The sequence below is a fragment of the Clupea harengus genome, chromosome 4 (assembly GCF_900700415.2).
Source record: "Clupea harengus chromosome 4, Ch_v2.0.2, whole genome shotgun sequence".
NCBI classification, from domain to species: Eukaryota; Metazoa; Chordata; class Actinopteri; order Clupeiformes; family Clupeidae; genus Clupea; species Clupea harengus.
The window spans coordinates 14427951-14447539 of record NC_045155.1 but is presented as its reverse complement, the minus strand read 5'-3'; the positions used below and the strand labels follow the sequence as shown (position 1 = coordinate 14447539).

General features: G+C 47.5%; 1 protein-coding gene across 2 annotated transcripts; it reads right to left on the bottom strand.

Annotated features, from left to right (window-relative positions):
* Nucleotides 1–286: 286 nt before the first annotated feature.
* Nucleotides 287–19307, bottom strand: arhgef19 (Rho guanine nucleotide exchange factor (GEF) 19). Of its 2 annotated transcripts, XM_031566361.2 has the most exons (17): nucleotides 18781–19307; nucleotides 10739–10799; nucleotides 6688–7348; nucleotides 5936–6451; nucleotides 5550–5682; nucleotides 5355–5440; nucleotides 4966–5207; nucleotides 4612–4772; nucleotides 4284–4436; nucleotides 3787–3916; nucleotides 3425–3499; nucleotides 3178–3267; nucleotides 2747–2910; nucleotides 2454–2612; nucleotides 902–981; nucleotides 652–756; nucleotides 287–573 (listed from the first exon to the last, which is right to left on the bottom strand). In XM_031566361.2, the coding sequence occupies exons 1-17, from the start codon at nucleotides 18783–18785 to the stop codon at nucleotides 416–418; spliced, it is 2979 nt and encodes a 992-aa protein (XP_031422221.1). In that variant the 5' UTR covers nucleotides 18786–19307; the 3' UTR covers nucleotides 287–415. The 2 variants fall into 2 exon arrangements, with proteins under 2 accessions (XP_031422221.1, XP_012681503.1); XM_012826049.3 differs by lacking the exon at nucleotides 10739–10799.
* Nucleotides 19308–19589: the final 282 nt, after the last annotated feature.

The following is a 19589-nucleotide window of genomic DNA, read 5'->3' as shown; positions in this document are numbered from 1 at the left end:
CCCAAGGTATACCCATAGCTAAGCAACAGCGAGATAATTAGTAGTCCTACTGCATCGCATGCAAAATAAGTGGTCTCCATGGTTTTGCTTGAGCTGATGCAGGAAGTCATTGCCCCCACTGACTTCAAGTGTCTCTTGTTGAACATGAGCTCTTGTTGCAAAGAATGGGCCTTTGCATGTACTTAGATTTTCTGTTTGTGTGAGAGTGGTGTGTGTGTGTGTGTGTGTGTGTGTGTGTGTGTGTGTGTGTGTGTGTGTGTGTGTGTGTGTGTGTGTGTGTGTGTGTGTGTGTGTGTGTGTGTGTGTGTGTGTGTGTGTGTGTGTGTGTGTGTGTGTGTGTGCATAAGTGAAGCCTGTTGTATGTGAGTATATGGAACATGAGGTGGAGGGTGACAGAGGTTAGTGGACAGATCCCTCATAGGATTTCCTCTTCCAGTTTCTGGGTGACACATTTGATGCGTATGTTCTCTCGCAGATTGCGCAAGCGAGCACTGCGATTGGTGATCTCCTCCACGTAGCTCTTGGGGAACCAGCCCCGCTCACCGTCAGACAGTCTTATTCCTTCCACCCAGCCTGCAAACACAACCTTAGTCAATCAAAGGAGCGCAACAGCCATAAATATCAACCGCATCTCAACAGTGCTATTCTCACCATCACTTGTGATGGTCTTGGCTTGAAGGATGTCAGCCTTTTCCAGTGTCAACTCGTCATGTTCTTGAGCCTGGTAACTCTTAATACACTGAACCTGAGAAATATCTATTTTATGGGAAACAAAAATATAAAATATAATATATTCTTATATCATTCATTTACCAAAAGGTGTAATGAGTTAGTGTAAATATATGAAATCCGCACTGCGGTAAATTTAATCTATTAAAAGACACAGAACCAGCAAACTCACCATCGTTCTCAATGGCCTGTTCAAGGGAAGTCTTTGCCTCAGAGGGAACCATGGCAGTGATCCATCTCTGTTTGTTGCTCCTACAGTGAACAAAAGGACAGAATGTTGTGTCAGTATGTTGGTGTAGGTTCTCATGTCCTCCTCCCTCCACCTCCCTCAGGGCCTCATTTACTAACAGGATTGCGCCCATTTCAGGCGTAAAATAGCGGGTAAAGACGTAAAACCGTATTTCCAAAGGAGGCGCACCTGAGTAAAAGCGCAGATTACCGCTGCTGGGAAGTGGGTGTGGGAAAGTGGGTGTTCGTCGCAAAGAGATGGGAGGAGATGCGTAAAGTGCGCCTAATTTTGTATTAGTAACGAAACAAGAGGTGTTTTAGCATGACATATCAGCTGCTAAATGAAAACTATGTGCCTGCGAGAAATTTGAAAAATACGAACATCAGAAATGTTATTTCTTTTTTAAATGTTTATATTTGATATATCATTTATAGAATAGAATAGAATCACAAACTGTCCCACCAGCTAGCTGTTCGGGAAAAGTTCGGCCACGTCTTACCCAGAATCGCTGCTCATTGTATGGTTTAAACACTCATAGTTCAAGCACACCGAGTACAGTGTACACCTTCTGCGTAGGAGTAACGTGTATCTATTCAGGAAAAGTACTTGTACTCGAAGTACACTAACTAAACTACCGATAAGTAAATTGTAAAGACAGAGCAGCATATTAATTTCACCTTCCATGTTTATTTTGACGTTATAGCCTCTCAAGCGCAAGCTACCCCCAGTGCCATGACAACCTACAACTACAGTTTTCAAATGTATCTGCCTAGGGCAGCGTTTTTGAAAAGCATGGTTTTCAGTGTTGGAATACGCCGTTTTAAAGTAAGGGGTGTCGTGTATTCCTGCCAGACTATTTAACGGGATGCTATGGAGTAGTTAACCTGGATATTAACTATCCTAGCTATCTCTAGCTTAGGGAACCATCTTAACAGTTTGCAGTTGCCTGTGTGTGATTAACTCATGTTAATATGTGTGAATATGAACTTGTGAACATAAACTTGTTAATATGAAGCTGCACAGGCACCCTGAGGGGTAACCATAGTAACCCAGAAACTCAATGTTCGCTGAAAAGTTTAATTTCCCAAAATCAGCTCAACAATAAAATGAATTCAAAGTGATCACAACTTTTAGTGTGGACGGAAGGGCTAAATGGAGAAATATTTATGAGTTTCTATATTTACCCGGGTTAGTTTGCTGTAAACTCGTGAACCAAAAGCTCTAATTCTAATTTTAACTCATCATCCATGGGTGGAAGGAAGACGCAGGCTCTTTCTTCCCTATTTTAGCTGCGCGCTAAATAACACTAATGGGCGGGGTTAGGCGCGGATTACGCTGGTAAGGCGTCGACACATTCAGATGAGGTTCTTGTTTGATAAATACGATGCAAAATACCGTGCGCTATATGTGAGTTGGCAAAGGCGCAGATTAAGCTGCGGTCGCAATGTTAGTAAATGAGGCCCTCAGTGCGTTACTTCCTGCCTCTGGCACTCACTCGGTGTGGGACTTGAGCAGGATCTGGTGTTTGAGTTGTTGGCCGTCATACAGTTGCAGGTAAAAGAGGAAGCCAGTGATGCCCTGCAGCTTCTGACTTAGGTCCTTCACTTTCAGCTCTGCGATCTTTGCATGGACAAACACCATGAACTTCCACGTGCTGCGAGACAAGAGCAGAGAGCACCGTGAGTCATCATCTCTGTAATGGCGTTCGGCAGAGGTAAAGTGAAACCCACAGCCTATTGAGGATCTAACAAACACTGCACTTCCTCCCCCTTATGTTTTCCCACTCACTCCTTCTTCCGGGAGAGCAGAAGGCAGTCGTTGAACAGGTGCAGGTAAACAGGACGGGTGGGCAGCTTGAACTTTGACCCGGATATGCTCATGGTCTGCGTGTCAACCTCCAGCAGTTCACCATGCTTCACCAGCCAGCGTGACTGAGAGATCAAGGGAAATATCTAGAAAAGAGGATATAGAATGGGTAAAATAATGGTCATACATGATCATGCAGTAGCCTATACATACAAGTAACTAAGAAATGTTTATGTGACATACATCTGTCAAACGGGTTATAACTGACTGTAAATCCACTTTTCTTATCAAACAGCCTCTTTTGCCATCAAACACATTCAACGGATACCTTACTCAAGGGTCTGTCTGTCAGTCTCAAGTCTGGATAAAGCCTGTATTAGACTCTTTCTTAATTGTGACTTTCTAATGAGTACCTTGCCCTCAAAGTGAATCTTCTTATTGAGATGAATAAGCTCCTCCATCCTCTTCATCGACTGCACGCTGGAGTTGCATTCCTTTATCAGCTGTCACATGAGAGAGAATTTTTCATTTGTACATGCATAATTATTTTCCCAAATCAGTTTGATTTGGGACAGGATGTTCCTATTACCTTAACACAGCTGATAAAAAAAACATGAATAAATGTTTTAAAGAGCAACCAAAAGAAGGACTGGCAGATACCTTTTTCAACTCGTTAAAGGCCTTAGTGGCTGTGTCCTCATCTCGCGAGCCCGGCGTTGTCCTCTTTAGAATGTTCTGAAGCAGGCTCACAAACAGAATACATTATTCCACGCAGAGAGATGAGAGAGAACAAGCCCCATCAATTATTATGCACTGCGGTAAACAAAACAAAACCCCTAGTAACCCCAATTGTCATTAAGCGGCAGCGAGTTACGCCGGGAGGGTGTCAAATTCTGGAACATTCTGTATTCAATGGAGTTATGATTTAATGGAGCAGGGCGAAGGCTAGGAAAGAGTTAGGGACAACATGGCCTCTGATGCGTGTTTGTTATCAGAGGACATGAAAGACAAGCGTCTCATACCTCCACCAGCATCTTGAGCCGGGTGATCCGCTGAAAGGGCAGGATGAGGAAGGAGGTGAGAGGAAGCCGCTGGCAGATGGAATCCTCTTCTAGTCGAGCCAGGATGCCAGGGAACCGTGGGTTCTCCTGCCTAGAGGGGAGAGAAAGGCGAGGAACTCAGGGTGTTGAAAAGATTAGCCTGAGTGAACCACCATTCACGGTGGGGCAGATAATTGGGCAAAATGAATGTTTAAGAGTTTCCAGTCAACACAAGTTGAAAGTGTTTGTTTTTTTAAGCGGCACAGTTTATTTATGTGGTGCCAGAAAAAGTGGTTCAGGCAAGTACACTAACTTACGCACCCACATTCAAACATTCATAGGCACGTGCAAACCAAGACATACACGCCCAACTTCTGTCCTAGTTTTACCTGGCGCCGGGCCCCCACAGAAAGTGAACCCAGCCAGCTATACTGGGACTGGGAGGTGAACTGGCACAATAAGAAAGGCTGCTTGCTCACAGTAACCGCTGGTAGGTCTGCTCCTGGTAGGCCTGGTTGGTGACATAGGGGAGGTAGACCTTGCGCAGGGCAGGACAGTGAACCAGGACAATGTCACACACATCAAACCGCAGGATGTCTCCTTCTAACCTCTGTTCTAGATCATGCAGGAACCTGCGGTTGGACAGAGAAACAGTGAGAGAGAGACCGGTTAGTGAGACAGTGTTGAAAGGGAAGAAATGGGTTAAGAGGGGACAAGGAGAACACAGTAGCTGGAAGGCAGTGGAAAGTCAACAATGTAGATGAAAGCAACAATTCCTGCCTGCCTTATTCCGGTCTTGTCTCATACCTCTCACTGACGTCCTTGACCTCGGGGAGTTTGGAGAAGAGCCACTGCCTGTCCTGTGTGCCCAGACACTCAGTCAGCTCATGGGACATCATGAAGTGGTCCACGGCAATGGTCAGGCTGCGGATGTAGGAGGCCTCTGAGGTCACCAGCTCAAACTTGGCCTGCAAACAACATCACATTGCAGACTGTCAGGAACCTTTGATAGTGTACCAACATTTACCAACGAATCAACATCATATTTTTTTGTAGGGTACAGTGAATGCTAGTTATATACTGTACATACTACACACTATGCCTGTTCCAAAAGTTCTAAGATCTCTCCATTGATAAGCATCTCTGGGCCTTCAGGTTCACCTCTTGTAGTTTGCGTTCCTCATTGCTGAAGTTGTCCAGCTGGTCGCTGGTGCGCACGTCTGGAATGTCCTGCCACAGTGAGAACGCTGAGCCCCGGGACGAGCGGAAGGAGCTGGACGGAGACAGGTTGCTGGGAGACGGAGTGTCCCCTGAGTGGTCCTCCTCAGTGCCAGGCTCCGCCCCCTGCTGCCGCTGGATCTCCCGATTGATGGCCACATCACTGTACTCCTGGTACAGGATGGCTGGTCGAGAGACAGAGACAGAGACAGAGACAGAGAGAGAGAGAGAGAGAGAGAGAGAGGTAAGAAGAAAAGTAAGATAAAAAGTAGTAAGAACAAAGGGGTAAAATCAATAGATCTTCTACTATCAAGTGTTTCATGGAAACTTACAGCTTGGCAGGAATCGAGACAGGCGGTGGGAGCTGCGCGTGTAAGCAGAGACGTCTCCATCTTCCTCGATGGAGTCTTTCCTCATACTGAAAGAAAAGAAAAGAAGATAGCATAAAATTCTGCCTAGTCTTGCCTAACCCAAAAACCAAGCTCTGTAGACATGATGCTGATTATACTAGTAATGGCTGCCCTCACCTGAGCTTGCAGCTCCTGCGCTGCATTGGCGGGTTCCAGTCAGCAGAGGGCAGTGTGGGAGCAGAGCCTACTGGGCTGTGAGGCGCACTGTCCGTGGGCCCCCCAGAGGAGCGGTGTTTGGAGTTGGGTTTATCTGTAAACAGAGGTGGGGGAAGGCAGGGGGGTTGTAAAAACACATTACAAGGGAAAAGAGAAAATTTAGGAAATGTCACACAGTGTTGCATTTAAGTCAGTGGGTGCCATATCTGCACTGTGAGAAAGAAGAGTCCTATTTAGGCATGTCACCGAGATGCAGGAAGGACTCAGTATCAGGTATTCGTCACCTAAAGATGTATGTACGAAGCATAGAAAGTGGTGGAGAGGTGGCTAGCTGTGAGTGGACTTACAGTCAGAGCTGAGGTGGCCGGTGGCCTGCCGGTCCCGCGAGGCCACGCGGGCCGACAACGACTTGCCAAGCTTCAGCGTGAAGGAGTTCTTCCTCTGGGACAGCTGGAGCCGGGAGATGAGCTCAGAGGCCGAGAAGCGCCTGCGCTCAGGGTCTACCGTCGCCGACATCTGCGCACGAGCGTGGAGCAGGAGGGAGGCTCCCCCTCCTCCTCCTCCTCCAGGGACCAGCACAGTCCCCCCGGGGCCCTCCCTCCGGACGGTGTCCTCCTCGGGAGGATCTAATGAGGAGGCGGCCGGGGCTGGGGGGAGCAGAGGGGGCGTGGGGGCACCGCTGGACACGTCGGTGGAGGAGAGGCCCGAGAGCGGACGGGAGCAGAGGGTGGAGCCCACTGTACCCAGTTCCTCCTCCAGGAAGGACTCGAAGGAGCCGGGGAAGAGGTAATCGCACTCCAGCACCGGGCTGCTCAGGGACTCGTCACTCAGGCTGTCCCTGGAGTACACGCGCATCTTACGCCCTGTGACATCACACCTCAGTTACCTTAGTTATCTTACACAGACATAGCAGCAACATGCTCCCACTGACATTACATTTGTCATTTAGAGTCTAGATGTATTCATTTGGGCAAGATGCTTTCATCCTAAGGCAATCTATGCATTATAAAGCATAACATGTTAATGCACCCATAGCTGTAGCAGCTAGCAGTTATATGTGGTGGTTATTGCTCAGCAGTGATGGGAGTTGGGAACTTACGGATGGACTTCTCCTTGACGGTGCTCTGAGATAGGCGCCTGTGGGGGCGCCACATGTCCAGCCCCTCTGAGCCCGCGGGGGAGGACGGAGAGCCCGGCTGCAGGGGTTCTAACGGGTCCCCGGTGCCGGGGAAGGGGGTGAGGGGCAGGAAGAGAGACACAGGGGCCCGTAGGAAGTCCAGCACAGGGCTCTCCGCGTCTGACTTGTCGCGGTGAGACGTTTCCATGTGGTTATTTTGAACGTCCAGCCCTGAGTCCGAGCCCTCCAAGTAGGGCTCTGTGTCCGTTGCGGCATCGCTGCTGCTGCTGCTGCTGCTCTTGCGACACAGACCCGCAGCCAGGCCCTTCGAGTTTTTGGCCTGCCTGGAGCAGGTGACCGAGCACGCTGGGTCCAGGGAGGCCAGGAAGCCATTGGTGTCGGCCTGGGGCAGGTCGATGAAGGTCAGGGTCTCTTGCTGGCACACGGCGATGTGCTGGTGGTGGTGCTGCCGCAGCAGGGGCCTGCCTTCCCGGGGCTCGCTTAGAGCCTGGGGCTCGCTTGAGCCCGGGATCCACATGTCGGAGCTCTCTCCGCGGCAGTGGAAGGCGTGGAGGTGAGGCTGGAAGTCAGGCAGAGGGGGGAATCCATACCCAGGGAGCATGGCTGAGACACTGCATGGGAGCTGCATGTGAGGATAGAAGGACAGACACGCGTGACCCAGCACAAACTCAGATGGCTCCAGTCATGGTTAACAAGGTCTGGATTTAACTTCTAGATCCAATTGGGCTTATTTTACAGTAAGTTTCTCACACAGTTAATCAAATTAGTGACATCAGCCAGCATAAACACAATTACATCCAGAAATAGACATCTAACCTCAACAGACAAGCTCTAGTCCCGTTTACGTTCTGGTTATGAAATAGTAAAACATTTTATCAGTCCTTAGTCCAACTCTGTGTTGACTTTATTGAGTCAGGACCTTCAACCTCCTCATATCAAGATTTTTTTAAGAAACCTTATCTATGCTCTTTGTCTTACAGTGAACTTGAGTAGTTCACACCACCAATCACGTCCAATCCCAGTCTTTGAGGGTTTCAGTGTTCAGGAAATCCCTGATTGGCAGGCTGACGACTATGGAGCAAGTTTCCTGCCTTTGCCCTCCATCTCTAACCCCCCCTCCCCTCACCAGCCCCAGCCCCGCTCTGCTCCAGGTAGGGCGCTGCCAGTGCTGCTGATCCATGTCTTCCGGCTCTAATTAGAGGGCCCAGCCTGCTGCGAGGTGGCCCCTGTACTTATCCCCCCACCATGTGCAGATGGCACAGGGAGAACCTGCTCCAGCGCTGGCGAGGAGCGTTGCTCCACACTCATGACACGGCGCTAACAATTACATTAGCACACTCTATTATAGCTTATCTAACACGGCCTCTCGATACAGGGATGTGTGTTTTGCTCTGAAGTGTCATTGCTACTTGAGTAATGTGGGTTTGAAAGTGTACTCCATGAAAAGGTGAAACTGTCAAATGAAACAAGTGCCTCATTGTCCTTCACACATCTCCTCATTCTCTTTTAAATGGGCATTTTTGGTTTCAAGGACACTAGAAAAGGTTGATAAAAGAGGTCATGTCTGTCTCTCTTTCTTTCTCTTTCACTCTCTCACTTTCGGTGTCTGTCTCACGCGCTGTTTCTTTTCGTCTGTGCCGCTGTCATCTGTTATCTCTTTCCCACCACTTGTGAGCACTGTTTTTATTTACCCGAAAGCAAACTGGGTCAGCTGCCTGTCGGCTCTCATTAGAGCCCAGTCCTGTGAAGACTTCAACTCCCAGAGAGGCCGGTTGAAGATAACCTTTGACCTTAGCCGAGGGACTGAGTTATTACTGCAGTACAGGTCAGGAGACAGTTAGAGCCACTGACCCACGCATGATTCACCCACTGACCCATAAAAAGAAAGCCACTTTACGGACAATCAAAGAAGGTGCTCAAGGCAGGTTGTGTTAAATGCCTCTACCTCAGTGAAACTCTAAAGCAAACCAGTTCATGTACTGGAAATAGCGAGTCTGAGCATTTTTGTTTCAATTTTATTTGTTTTTCACTTGAAGCTCAAGGTTGACAGCGTGTTCATGGAAGAGCTTGTAGAGCTGGAAAGAGGGAGAAAAAAACTTGTTCTGTGTCTCTTGTTCTTCTTCCTCCTCCCTCCTTTCTCTCTCTCTTTCTCCACCCCCTCCCTCCCTCCTTCCCTCCCCCCTCCCTCCCTACTTAGGAGCAGGTATGTGTGGTGCACAGGTACTTCCCTGCCTCTAACCCTCCAACCACATGCTGCCGCTCAGACTCTCTGCTCCGACACACAGAGGCTCGTAGCTGCACACACAACGCCACACACAAACTAACAATCCTGTGAACTCCAAACCAGAGACTTTATCCTACGCAAGATAAATAAACACGCAGACCACACACCCCTTAAACACACACACACACATACAAACACACAAATGCTGTCCCCCTCTACTACACACAACACAACACACACACACACACTCTCACACACACACACACAAATGGCTACCTGTTCCCTGCTCCAAACAAAGGATCTATTTATCCCTCCAGCTGGGGCAGGCTGCCGGGAGCACAAGAGATTTGAGAGGGTGTGGGAACGGTTTGAGATCCCTCACACACACACACATACACACACTCACACACACACACACACACACACACACACACACACACACACACACACACACACACACACACACAGGAGGACACACACTGAAAAAGCATAATCTTCTCCTAAATGAGTGTGTGTGTGCTCAAGAAGCTCGGCAGTGAGAGTCTTTGACCATGGCTGTTGCCAAGTAAGAGTGGTACAAAGTGAAGGGTTTACCCAACTAAATAGGTCACCTTGGCTGACACTCACTCACTCTCTCTGGAAGAAACTGGACCTCCGCCTTAAAAGCCCAGTGGGTTAATGTCACTCTCTATAGCACTTTGTCTCATGGGCTCAACCCTGTCAAGCAATACTACAGTAAAGGCTAGTGGTTTTGTAACTGTAACTGAATGTAATTAAGAATATTTACTCTGCAATACTGTTTACTACTTCACTACACTGTATTTCCTATTATTATCTATCCAGAATGGATCTCTCTGTAACAGCAGCAGAGAATGAGGTTCAACGCATTTAGGGATACTGCCCACATGCTCCACCATGCTCAATAAAAAAACCCAGAGCATATCATTTGCTTCTAGTTTTAGGGTGTTATTTGTGTAGGTTTGGGACTTAGCCGCACGTGAATTCCCTGTAATTTCGGCAGACTTCTGTAAGTCAGAGTGTCTGTATGCTAAATGAATGGGGGGGAACAGGAATCCCTTTCATGAGAACAAAGATTAATGCAGACTTCGACTTGAGCCGCCGAGCCACACAAGCCCACAGAGACAGCTAGGATTTTTGAGAATCAAACCAAAAAAATGCACCGTGCAACCTCTTATGTGTTGTCTGTGATTGTCTACAGAGGAGGACACACTACACAACGTTATGGCAGACGTGACTTTATACCCCAAAAGGCCATAATCTGAGATGATGAGCGCATTCTGAGACACCCAAATCCAAACCATGCATGCATGAGACATGCAGCCAAGTTAATCAGCTGTTGTTCAGTTCAAGACAAGATATCTCATTCATGACTTCAGTCCAACATTTCTGACATGCTTTTCACTTGAGGTAAACACAAGGAATCTTCAGCAAGATAAAAAAAAAGGTAAAATGATATAGATTAAGACTTCGGTGTGAAAGTATTATGCTGATAATCGATACACTTTGCCACCTACTTAGAAAAAAACACACATTTCTACACTCAGACAGTGATGTTTTTCCTTCTTCCAAACTGGAACCAGTATAAAGAAACTTGCTTTTCGAGTCCCCCCCCCCACCCCCCACTCTTATTTCTCTCCATCTCCTCCTTAGCTCAGGCTGGGAAGCCCCTTTGGGTGTTTAGGTGTTTGAACAGCGCGGCCTGACTGTGTGGTGCGACTGGCTTCTGTTTGTGTGTTAGATTGCGGCGAGCTGGACATGACACAGCACCTCTAATTGGCCTGGATGGAGCTCGGGGGGGCACGGTCGGGTCTCCGCAGCCTCCTGCCATCTGGTCTCCACGGAGAGAGAAGGAGGGAGAGAGGGAGAGAGTGGACAGTCAGCAGCTTGAGGGATGCTCAATCAAGAGATACCAAGAGGTCTAAACCTACAGAGCAGCTGCTTATTTGTTTGAAACTAGTTTTATGGTTTGACAGGTTTTTTAAATGTTGGGATATTTTCCATATTTCATGCTAAAACTCATATGCTGCATTCTTAGAGAGCGATAAAAAAGAAAGAGAGAGAGAGAGACTGGATGACTGGAGACCGGTTTCTCCTCTGAGGTCTGTCCCTGATTAGGGTGAGGCGATGAGAGAGATGGATGGCAGTGTCCAGGAATGAGGTATAATCTCCTGGCTAGCTTCTTTTTTGGCCTGAAAGGAACCAGTGATGTGCAACCATGAGCAAAACAACTGCAAAATATGTGGCTAAGCTACTGACCCTTTTGGTCTTTTAAGCTGACCTCTTTCCTTGTCAAATAAAATTGATTGTGACTAATCTGTTTTTCTTCAAACAGAACCCAATCTGAGTTGCTCCGAAAGGTCAATCAAACATTCATGAGCCAATAATAACAAATGCAAACATTTTATCCTAATCTAAAATTGAAATCTATAATCTAAAAGAATTGTTCTAATCTATAATGAGACAAAGGCCATCTATCATGTTCTGTTTGTGTGTGCGCTCACAGGTGTGGGAACTGACGGTTTTTTTTTTTTTAGCTCGCTTCATCTGTTCCCACTTTGAGAACACTAGAGCACAGGTGAGCTTCCTAGCAGCACCTGGAAGTAAATCTCCTCATGTTTACACTTGGTCGGGGTCCTAATCTTGCTTAAGGCCCCGGGGCCTTCCTTCCCTTCACTGCACAGGCAAGCAGCAAACAGACAATGAAAAGCCGGTTTAATCTGACACACAGAAAGCACTGACATATAGCCATAACCGCTGCGCACAAAAAGGCTCTTCACATAGAAATTGGCACAAAGTGAATGGGGCCTGACTGGCCTAGCCATGGTGAAGAAACCCAGCCCGGCATCTCAGATTTGCTGTGCACACAGTCCTGTCTTCTAGTGTTTCATCTTTATGGTATACACACACCCACACACACACAGAGAGAGAGCGAGAGAGAGAGTGAGAGAGAGAGAGAGAGAAAGAGAAGGAGAGAGAGTATGGACAGTCCCAAAACTGGAGCTATCTCACATGTCAACACTAAGTCTTCTATGACCTCAGCTTTCTCATTCCAACTACAGCAACACACACACACCCACACCCACACCCACACCCACACCCACACACACACCTACATACACTGTCTGGGTCTGGATGCAGTAAAGCCTTTTGCACTACAGTACAGCCAACCTGCTCAGGCAGTCCAGCAGCCTTATCACAGCACACGTGAGCGGCAGAGAAAAACTAATTTCTTAAACAGCTTGCTATTGAACAGCGAGCAGCTATCCATCTCCCTCACCCACACCCACACCCACACCCACACCCAACCAAAAGAAGAAAAAAAAAGAAATAATAAAATCCCCTCAGTTCAGCGGGAGTTTAATTATGAAAAGTGAAATCCTGGAGGACGTTATTAAGTCCCCTCGGGGTTGCGCTGCAGTACGTGGGAGAGGTGAGCGGAGAGCCGGCTGCACCTAATGTCATTCGAGATGTGCACCTGCGGACGGGTAGCGGGGAGCGGGGGCCACTCGTGACAGATGTGTGTGATAGCTGTGAGAGACAGCGCTGCTTTAAATCAGTCGTCCGATTTCGCCTCACGGACAGAGCCTCCACTGTACAGCATGGAAGCCTTCTTTCCCTTATACTTAAGAGCGAAGGGCTCTGAATCACTTAAGTACCTTCTGTGTGGACTGTGTGAGAAGAGTTTGTTCTCAGGGTCATGTCAAATTATCGGAGCTGTGATGTTCAGCTCTTTGTGATCATTTTAATGCTTGTCTTATGGTTTCTTTCAACAGCTCCCCTTAGGCGATGCAACCGAGGAATCATTATTATCAATCAATCATTAATAATCATTATTATTGCACTTCTGAACACAGGCGTGAATGACTTTGAAGGTAAGTGTTTTGGTTAGAACCTGTAAAATCCACGCTGGCTCAAACATAATAGACATTTATCATCAACAGCCTTTGGTTTTCAGCGGAGGGTTGGGTGAAGGGAGGAATCTGTCAAAACAAATCCACACTGGGGTGTTCTATCATCAGGGACATTAGTTATGAAAGGGTGTAAGCTCCATATTGGTGATGAATATTTTAGGGGAGAATAGAGAGTGCGAAATCCCTCCCCCCAAAGATATAGAACATCCTGTCCATGCATCTCAGACAGATTTGACAGTATTCAATTCCCCTAATGGCTGTCCTCAGTTCAGGCCCATCTTTGAATTGCTTCAAAAGACCAACGTCTGAGCGAGATGGTGACCTACTTTTGATAGTCTGCTGATGCTCTCCGTGCACTCATTCACACTCTACTTCCTGTTTTCCTCTCTAGCACTTTCACTCTTTTCACACACACACACACACACACACACACACACACACACACACACACACACACACACACACACACACACACACACACACACACATACACACACACACACACACACACCCCATCGCCCCTCCCAAAACACACACACACTATGTTCTGAACCATGGCTGCAGCATTTTTTGCCACTGCTTTTATTATGTGGACAGGTAGGGACAAGCCACTGTGGGCTGCTTGTTTTGAAATGCGATCAGGCAGCCAAAACAGTTTTGAAGATGACCATGCTGCAGGCTGTTTCACTTTACATTCACTGTCAAGGAAAAATATTCAAATGAACTCAAACATGGACACTGGTATGTATATCTCCAGAGCAAAATTTTTAGGTGCAAAATCGATCCAAAATACAGACAGGAGGGATTAAACTGGACTTTTGCAAGTGACCTCTTAACGTTGATGGGCAGTGACAAGATGGACGCTTGAAACAAGCCAGCTATTTCATTTCAATGCTATGTGATATATAAACATTATCATTGCTCATTAAATACGAGCTATGAACTTGTTTCCTGTGGAAATACAGTGGAAAGGTACAGATTTATGACATGACAACCTGTCATACAAGAGCCCTCTTCGGAAAGTTAGTGGAGCACAAGTAAGACTCTCTCCTGATCGTGCTGGGCTTGGCCCACTCACTCTTTATATGTATGTGTGTGTGTGTGTGTGTGTGTGTGTGTGTGTGTGTCTGCCTTGGGCTCAAGTTCTAGACAGGTGTGCGAGGCACAGAGAAGGCAAGGGCATTCCACATAAGCCTGCAGGGCATAGTTTCAGCTGAAACCTTCTTAAGAATTCATATGAAAAACATTAGCATGAACTAAATAAGACATATAAGTACTGGGTGGAGACAGAAATGCTGTACCTAATGTGATTTTGATACTTTTTATGATTCAAATTTTAGACGCGCAGCGGATAGAGGATTTTTTTAAATGCTGTATAAAGACAGACTGACGGGTGGTACTGAAGTTGGGTTTGATCGCAGGATTATCTTATATGAAATTCATCAGTGAGCTGCCAGAAACAATAAACCATTCAGAACTTGTTGCAACAACGCCGGAATACAATTATCATAATGGCCCTTGCTGTTGGAAACGAACGGATCTCGTGAGAGCAGTGTCAAGGTGAGGGGAGAAATCCAAACTGGTGACACGAGAGAGACTATGCCATGGGCTGCCATGTTGCCCCTCGTAAAGCACAAGCAGCAAGTTCATTTCAATTGCCCCCCCACCCCTCCTCACCACACACCTCCTCAACCTCCCCAGAAATGGACGACCTCTGACATACGAAAGGCACTTTCCACATTCCCCGAATAGCCGTCTCCTGTCATTCCACTAAAATTGGCCAGTAAGCTTCGGCAGGGAGACAAACAGAGAGCCTGGTCTGTCTGAGCGCACGCCATGGAACAGGCTCCGTTTGTGTGGCTTGATCCTATCTCAGACATAATAGTCACCAACCACAGAAACCTCAACCATCCACCCCCATCCACCCACCCACCACCTCACCTTACCTGGTGACACCACCCTGGCTCAAACCAACCCCCTCCCCCTCATCAACTCCAAACCATTCATTCCTCCTCAGACTCTCAGTATCCACTCATCAGCAGGTGGGCTTCCCTCTCTCTCTCTCTCTCTCTCTCTCTCTCTCTCTTTATCACTCTCTCTCTCTCTCTCTCTCTCTCTCTCTCTCTCTCTCTCTCTGTCTCTGTCAGCCAGAGTAAGACTTCTGAAACTGGGCCAACTGACACAGTGTGCCTGAGCTGGGAATGAAATCTCAAACCGAGCGCCACGGTCCGCTTCCTCCCCAGGCATGGACGCATTGACCGAGCCAACGGAGGGAAAGGTATGTGAGTAAATGTGTGTGTGTGTGTGTGTGTGTGTGTGTGTGTGTGTGTGGGTGTGTTTGTGTGTGTGTGTGTGTGTGTGTGTGTGTGTGTGTGTGTGTGTGTGTGTGTGTGTGTGTGTGTGTGTGTGTGTGTGTGTGTGTGTGCATTAGGGGGTGGCTCTGTATGGCGTCCTGTCTCCTCTGCATGTAGGTGCAGATACAGCCTGCCTCTGCTGACTGACAGGTGATAGGGCAGGTGCAAGGAAAAAAGCATTAAGTGAATGTATGTGTGTGTGTGTGTGTGTGTGTGTGTGTGTGTGTGTGTGTGTGTGTGTGTGTGTGTGTGTGTGTGTGTGTGTGTGTGTGTGTGAGAGAGAGAGAGTCTGTGTGGGGAGGGGTGTGGGGTAAAATTGAAGTGTAAATCACAGTGGATCCGCCATGTAGACACTTGCCACTGCTCTGAGCCATTTGCTCAGCAGTATCATCCCACTTCCATCCAGTCTGAGCACTGTACCGTACGTACTGTACTGGATTAGGTTCGCATGACGCGCCACCCCAGTATTCCATACAGTCCTGTCATTCTAAAAAAATCCCTTCATTCATTCAGACCGAAGCACTATTTGGTTTTGACACGTGACTCACATGTGATGAGAGACAGAACCACAAGCCAAGTGTTTAGTGCAAGCCTAGACAAAAGGCCAATTTATTAGGGTTGTCAAAATAACATGTTCATTTTGATTAATTAGTTATAGAAATTAACACAGATTTTCTCTCTAATGCCCGTTAGAGTCCTATCCCATTCCATATGCGGCTGCCATATTGGATGTATATAGTGGCCAGTCACTTCCTCTTCGTGATACTGTCATTAACATAGAAATGATATTCCCTCAACTGATGATATTACTAATCGACTAATGAGATTTACAGCTGGCATTGCTAGCTACCTATGTGATGCTAAAAACATTAGTCTAACTAGCCAGATGACTGTATCCATGTCCACAAGGCAAAACATCAATCAAATCTCTTCTCATCCAATCAGAGTGAGCAATAAAAACCGTCAAGGTCTGGGCCCTTTCAAAATTGTACACAACTGTTGTCTCTTTTACGTAAATTTTTGTCGGGCGAAAAAATTACATTGCCGGGACAATAACCTTGCCAGGACGTTGCCGGGACAATAAATTGGCCTTAACTTTCAGTCTTTGAAGTGGTAAATGGTCAGGGTGGAGGTCTGAACTGTGCTTCACACTTTTAAGTCTTGCAGTCCTCCAGCCTTTTGAGTCTGCTCCGCACCTGATCTTCTGACCTCCACGTCTCTCACAAAAAACGTCGCACTGCCTCTGTGACACGGTCCACCCCACTCATCCTGCTACCTGTTCCCGAGCCAGAGTGAGATGACAATGCAATTACACACGCAACAATGAAGGGCGGCTGGCTCAGGGGGCCCACGCCATGAGTAAGAGAGTGCAGAGAGGCTGTGTGCTGAGATCTGATCTCTCTGTCTTTCATAACCACGGTCGAGCAGGCACACAACATTCAGGGCCTGGGCCATGGCACGCACGCACGCGAGCACGCATGCTGACTCCACTGTTCCCAGAACAGCCTCGGAATTCAGCCTCAAGAGTTTTACATCTGACCGGTGTATAAGCATACACTTACAGGTCGCAGTTCGTCAAACACCATGGACAGGCTGATCAGGGAGTGGAGGTGTGTATGCACGTGTGTGTGTGTGTGTGTGTGTGTGTGTGTGTGTGTGTGTGTGTGTGTGTGTGTGTGTGTGTGTGTGTGTGTGGAGGGGGGTGGGGTGGGGCGGCTTCCATCAGACAAACGGAGAGTCATAAAGGGATGATTGCGCTCACCCACTCAGTACAAAACACACTGCCCCGTCTCCACCCACCCCCACGCCATGAGGACACTAAACAAACATAGACAGATGCAGCAATACTCCGGGAGACACACAGAGACAGACACACACATCTTGCCAATGCATCGCTGAAGACTTAGTCACTGGTCTAGCACATGTTGCATTCAGTGCATAGAGTCCAAAGCACCAGACACAGGTTCATTTGTATATACTCATACATGCATGTGGTGTGAAACAATACGTTACGTTTCTGTGTAACCTGCAGCTAAACCAAAACAAATCTCTGTTTTTGAGACTTTGGTATGCTGCCATTCGCCGCCTTAGGGTCTGCAATGCTCCTGCCTGACCATTCGCTGCATGTCTTATGTTGTTAGGCTCCTGCCTGACCATTTTGGAAGAGAAAGTATGCAAAATTGTTTCTTGTTGTTATTTGAATCATGAGAAACAGTTTTTCTAACAACAACTATAACTAACTAACTAACTACCAAAGGCACTACTTTCCTGTCAAACACTGGAGCACGCATAAGTAGCCCTGGGGGGCTGGAGGGGGGGTGTCTCCATTACCTTCTCACTACCTACATGATCTGACAGCAGAGTCAGGGCATTGGAAGGGGCCACGGCCATCTATCTAAAGCCTCCCCTAAGCCCTACAGGGTTCACTAGAGAGGCAAGCACATAGCCTTTTTATCAGTTCGTCCCCTGCAGTTCTTTTACCGTGCTGTTTCTCTCTCTCTCTCTCTGTCTCTATCTCTATCTCTCTCTTTGCATATTCCTGGACATGCATTTACCTGCCCTGCGTGGCTGCGAGTCGCACCTCCATCCCCACCACCCCTGCGCATGGCAGCGGAGGGAACCCCTGCACCCTACACGCCGCTGTCCTCTGCAGCAGGCAAATGACAACATTATGCATGCAGAAATAACTCACTTTCAAGCTCGCTTGCATGACTGCGGTGGCGGTGTCTTTGGTGCGCCTTATCGTTGTTTTTTTTAATAAGTAACATTTTTGTATTGCATGCTGGGGAAAGGTGCTGCTGTTAGCTGTTGCCTGTGCTTGTCCGCATATCTGCACAGACACAGGAGCTGCTAAAAACACCTCTGCTTTGTCAACCACTGCACACGATTAGGACACAACAACACAACACAAAGCACAGTATGACATGGCGTGGCACAGCATGGCACGGCATGGCACGGCATGGCACGGCACGGTTAAGGTCAGCGTGTGCAGGTGGTGGAGGTGATTGTAAACAGAGGAATGATGAGGAGACTCTCTAACTTCCTGGGTAAACAAAGTGGACCTTGTCTGCCACTCGAATCAACAGCCAGCACTGGTTTCTCACCAGACGCCCTCCTGTCACTTTCGAGTGCTGGTGGTGAGTTATCATTAGAACATTAATAGATCAGATGTCCAGAAGTGGATCATGCCCACCAGGGCTCCAGAAAGGGGCATTTAAATGTTCACAAACTGTTTCTAAACTTTTCTAAATTGCATTTATTTTCATTGTGTTCATTTGCGCTGATAGTAAAACAATTTTGTATCCAAAACATCTCTATAGCCCACAACAGTACAATAAGGGGAAGGATCATTTCTAAAACAGTCTAACTATCAAAATCACACAGAAAACCTAAAATAGTCAATCACTTCTAGGGATATGTGACCAAAATAGTAATGATTTTTTTTTTCGAGATTGGCACACATTTACTGAACAGTTTACATTTCCCCCTTTGGCACAGGCAAAGTACAGGTCTTGGTATAGATTAACACATAGATATGCTCTACCTCATTGGTATCAGTAGCTGCTGGGCTGGACAGAGGCCAACGACAATGTGCAAATCCGGGCCATCCAAGTGTCTGGCTGAGGCACTATGGTATCCATGACTGCCTTGTGTACCTCCTGGTTTTTTCGCTCTATGTTTTCACTCCTCGCTCCCCCTCTTTCTCTCTCTTTCGCTTCCTCTTCAGATGCCGCTGCTGCCTTCCGCAGGCGGGACGCTTGGGGCAGGGAAACTGGGTGAGATTATCCGAGTCCCAGCTCCTTTTCTTCTGATCCCTTTCTGTTCAGCCTTGCACAAGGAGCAAAAGCAGGAGGAGGAGGAGGAGTGGAGGAGAGAAGAAAAAAAAGGCACAAAACATGAAAAAAAAACAATCGCTGTCTGTCTCTAGCTACTTAAAATGCAGATCCCTCTTCCAGCTTGCCCTCTCTTTCGCTCATATTTCCCGCACTCCCTCTCTCCCCTTCTCTCTCCCACTCTCTGTCTGACTAGTCCTGGTATGTTTCTATCTCATTTTCACTCTGCGTGTGTCTCTCACACTCCTTTCCTCTTCTCCAAGTTTTATTTATGGGTTTGTTTCTAACACCTGCTAGCAGAGGAAAAAAAGGCAGTCGGAGAATGAGAGAGCAGCAAAGTGCCGTCTGGTTGGAAGGAGAATCTTTCCTGTCTGAGGGTGAGTGAGTGTGTGTGTGCATGTGCGAGTGTGCGTGGGTGTGTGTGTGTGTGTGCTTGTGTGTGTGTGTGTGTGTGTGTGTGCGCTTAGGTCTGGATTCCTGTGTGTCAACAGCAATGCTCTGTAAGTGGATAGCAGGCAGG

What these genes read in the sequence shown, in the direction of transcription:
- arhgef19 (XM_031566361.2), bottom strand. An exon ending in CGGCCACCTCAGCTCTGACT is followed by an intron (nt 5,683 to 5,935) that starts GTAAGTCCACTC and finishes CTCTGTTTACAG; the next exon opens with ATAAACCCAACTCCAAACAC. An exon ending in AGATTCACTTTGAGGGCAAG is followed by an intron (nt 2,911 to 3,177) that starts GTACTCATTAGA and finishes CCTCTTTTCTAG; the next exon opens with ATATTTCCCTTGATCTCTCA.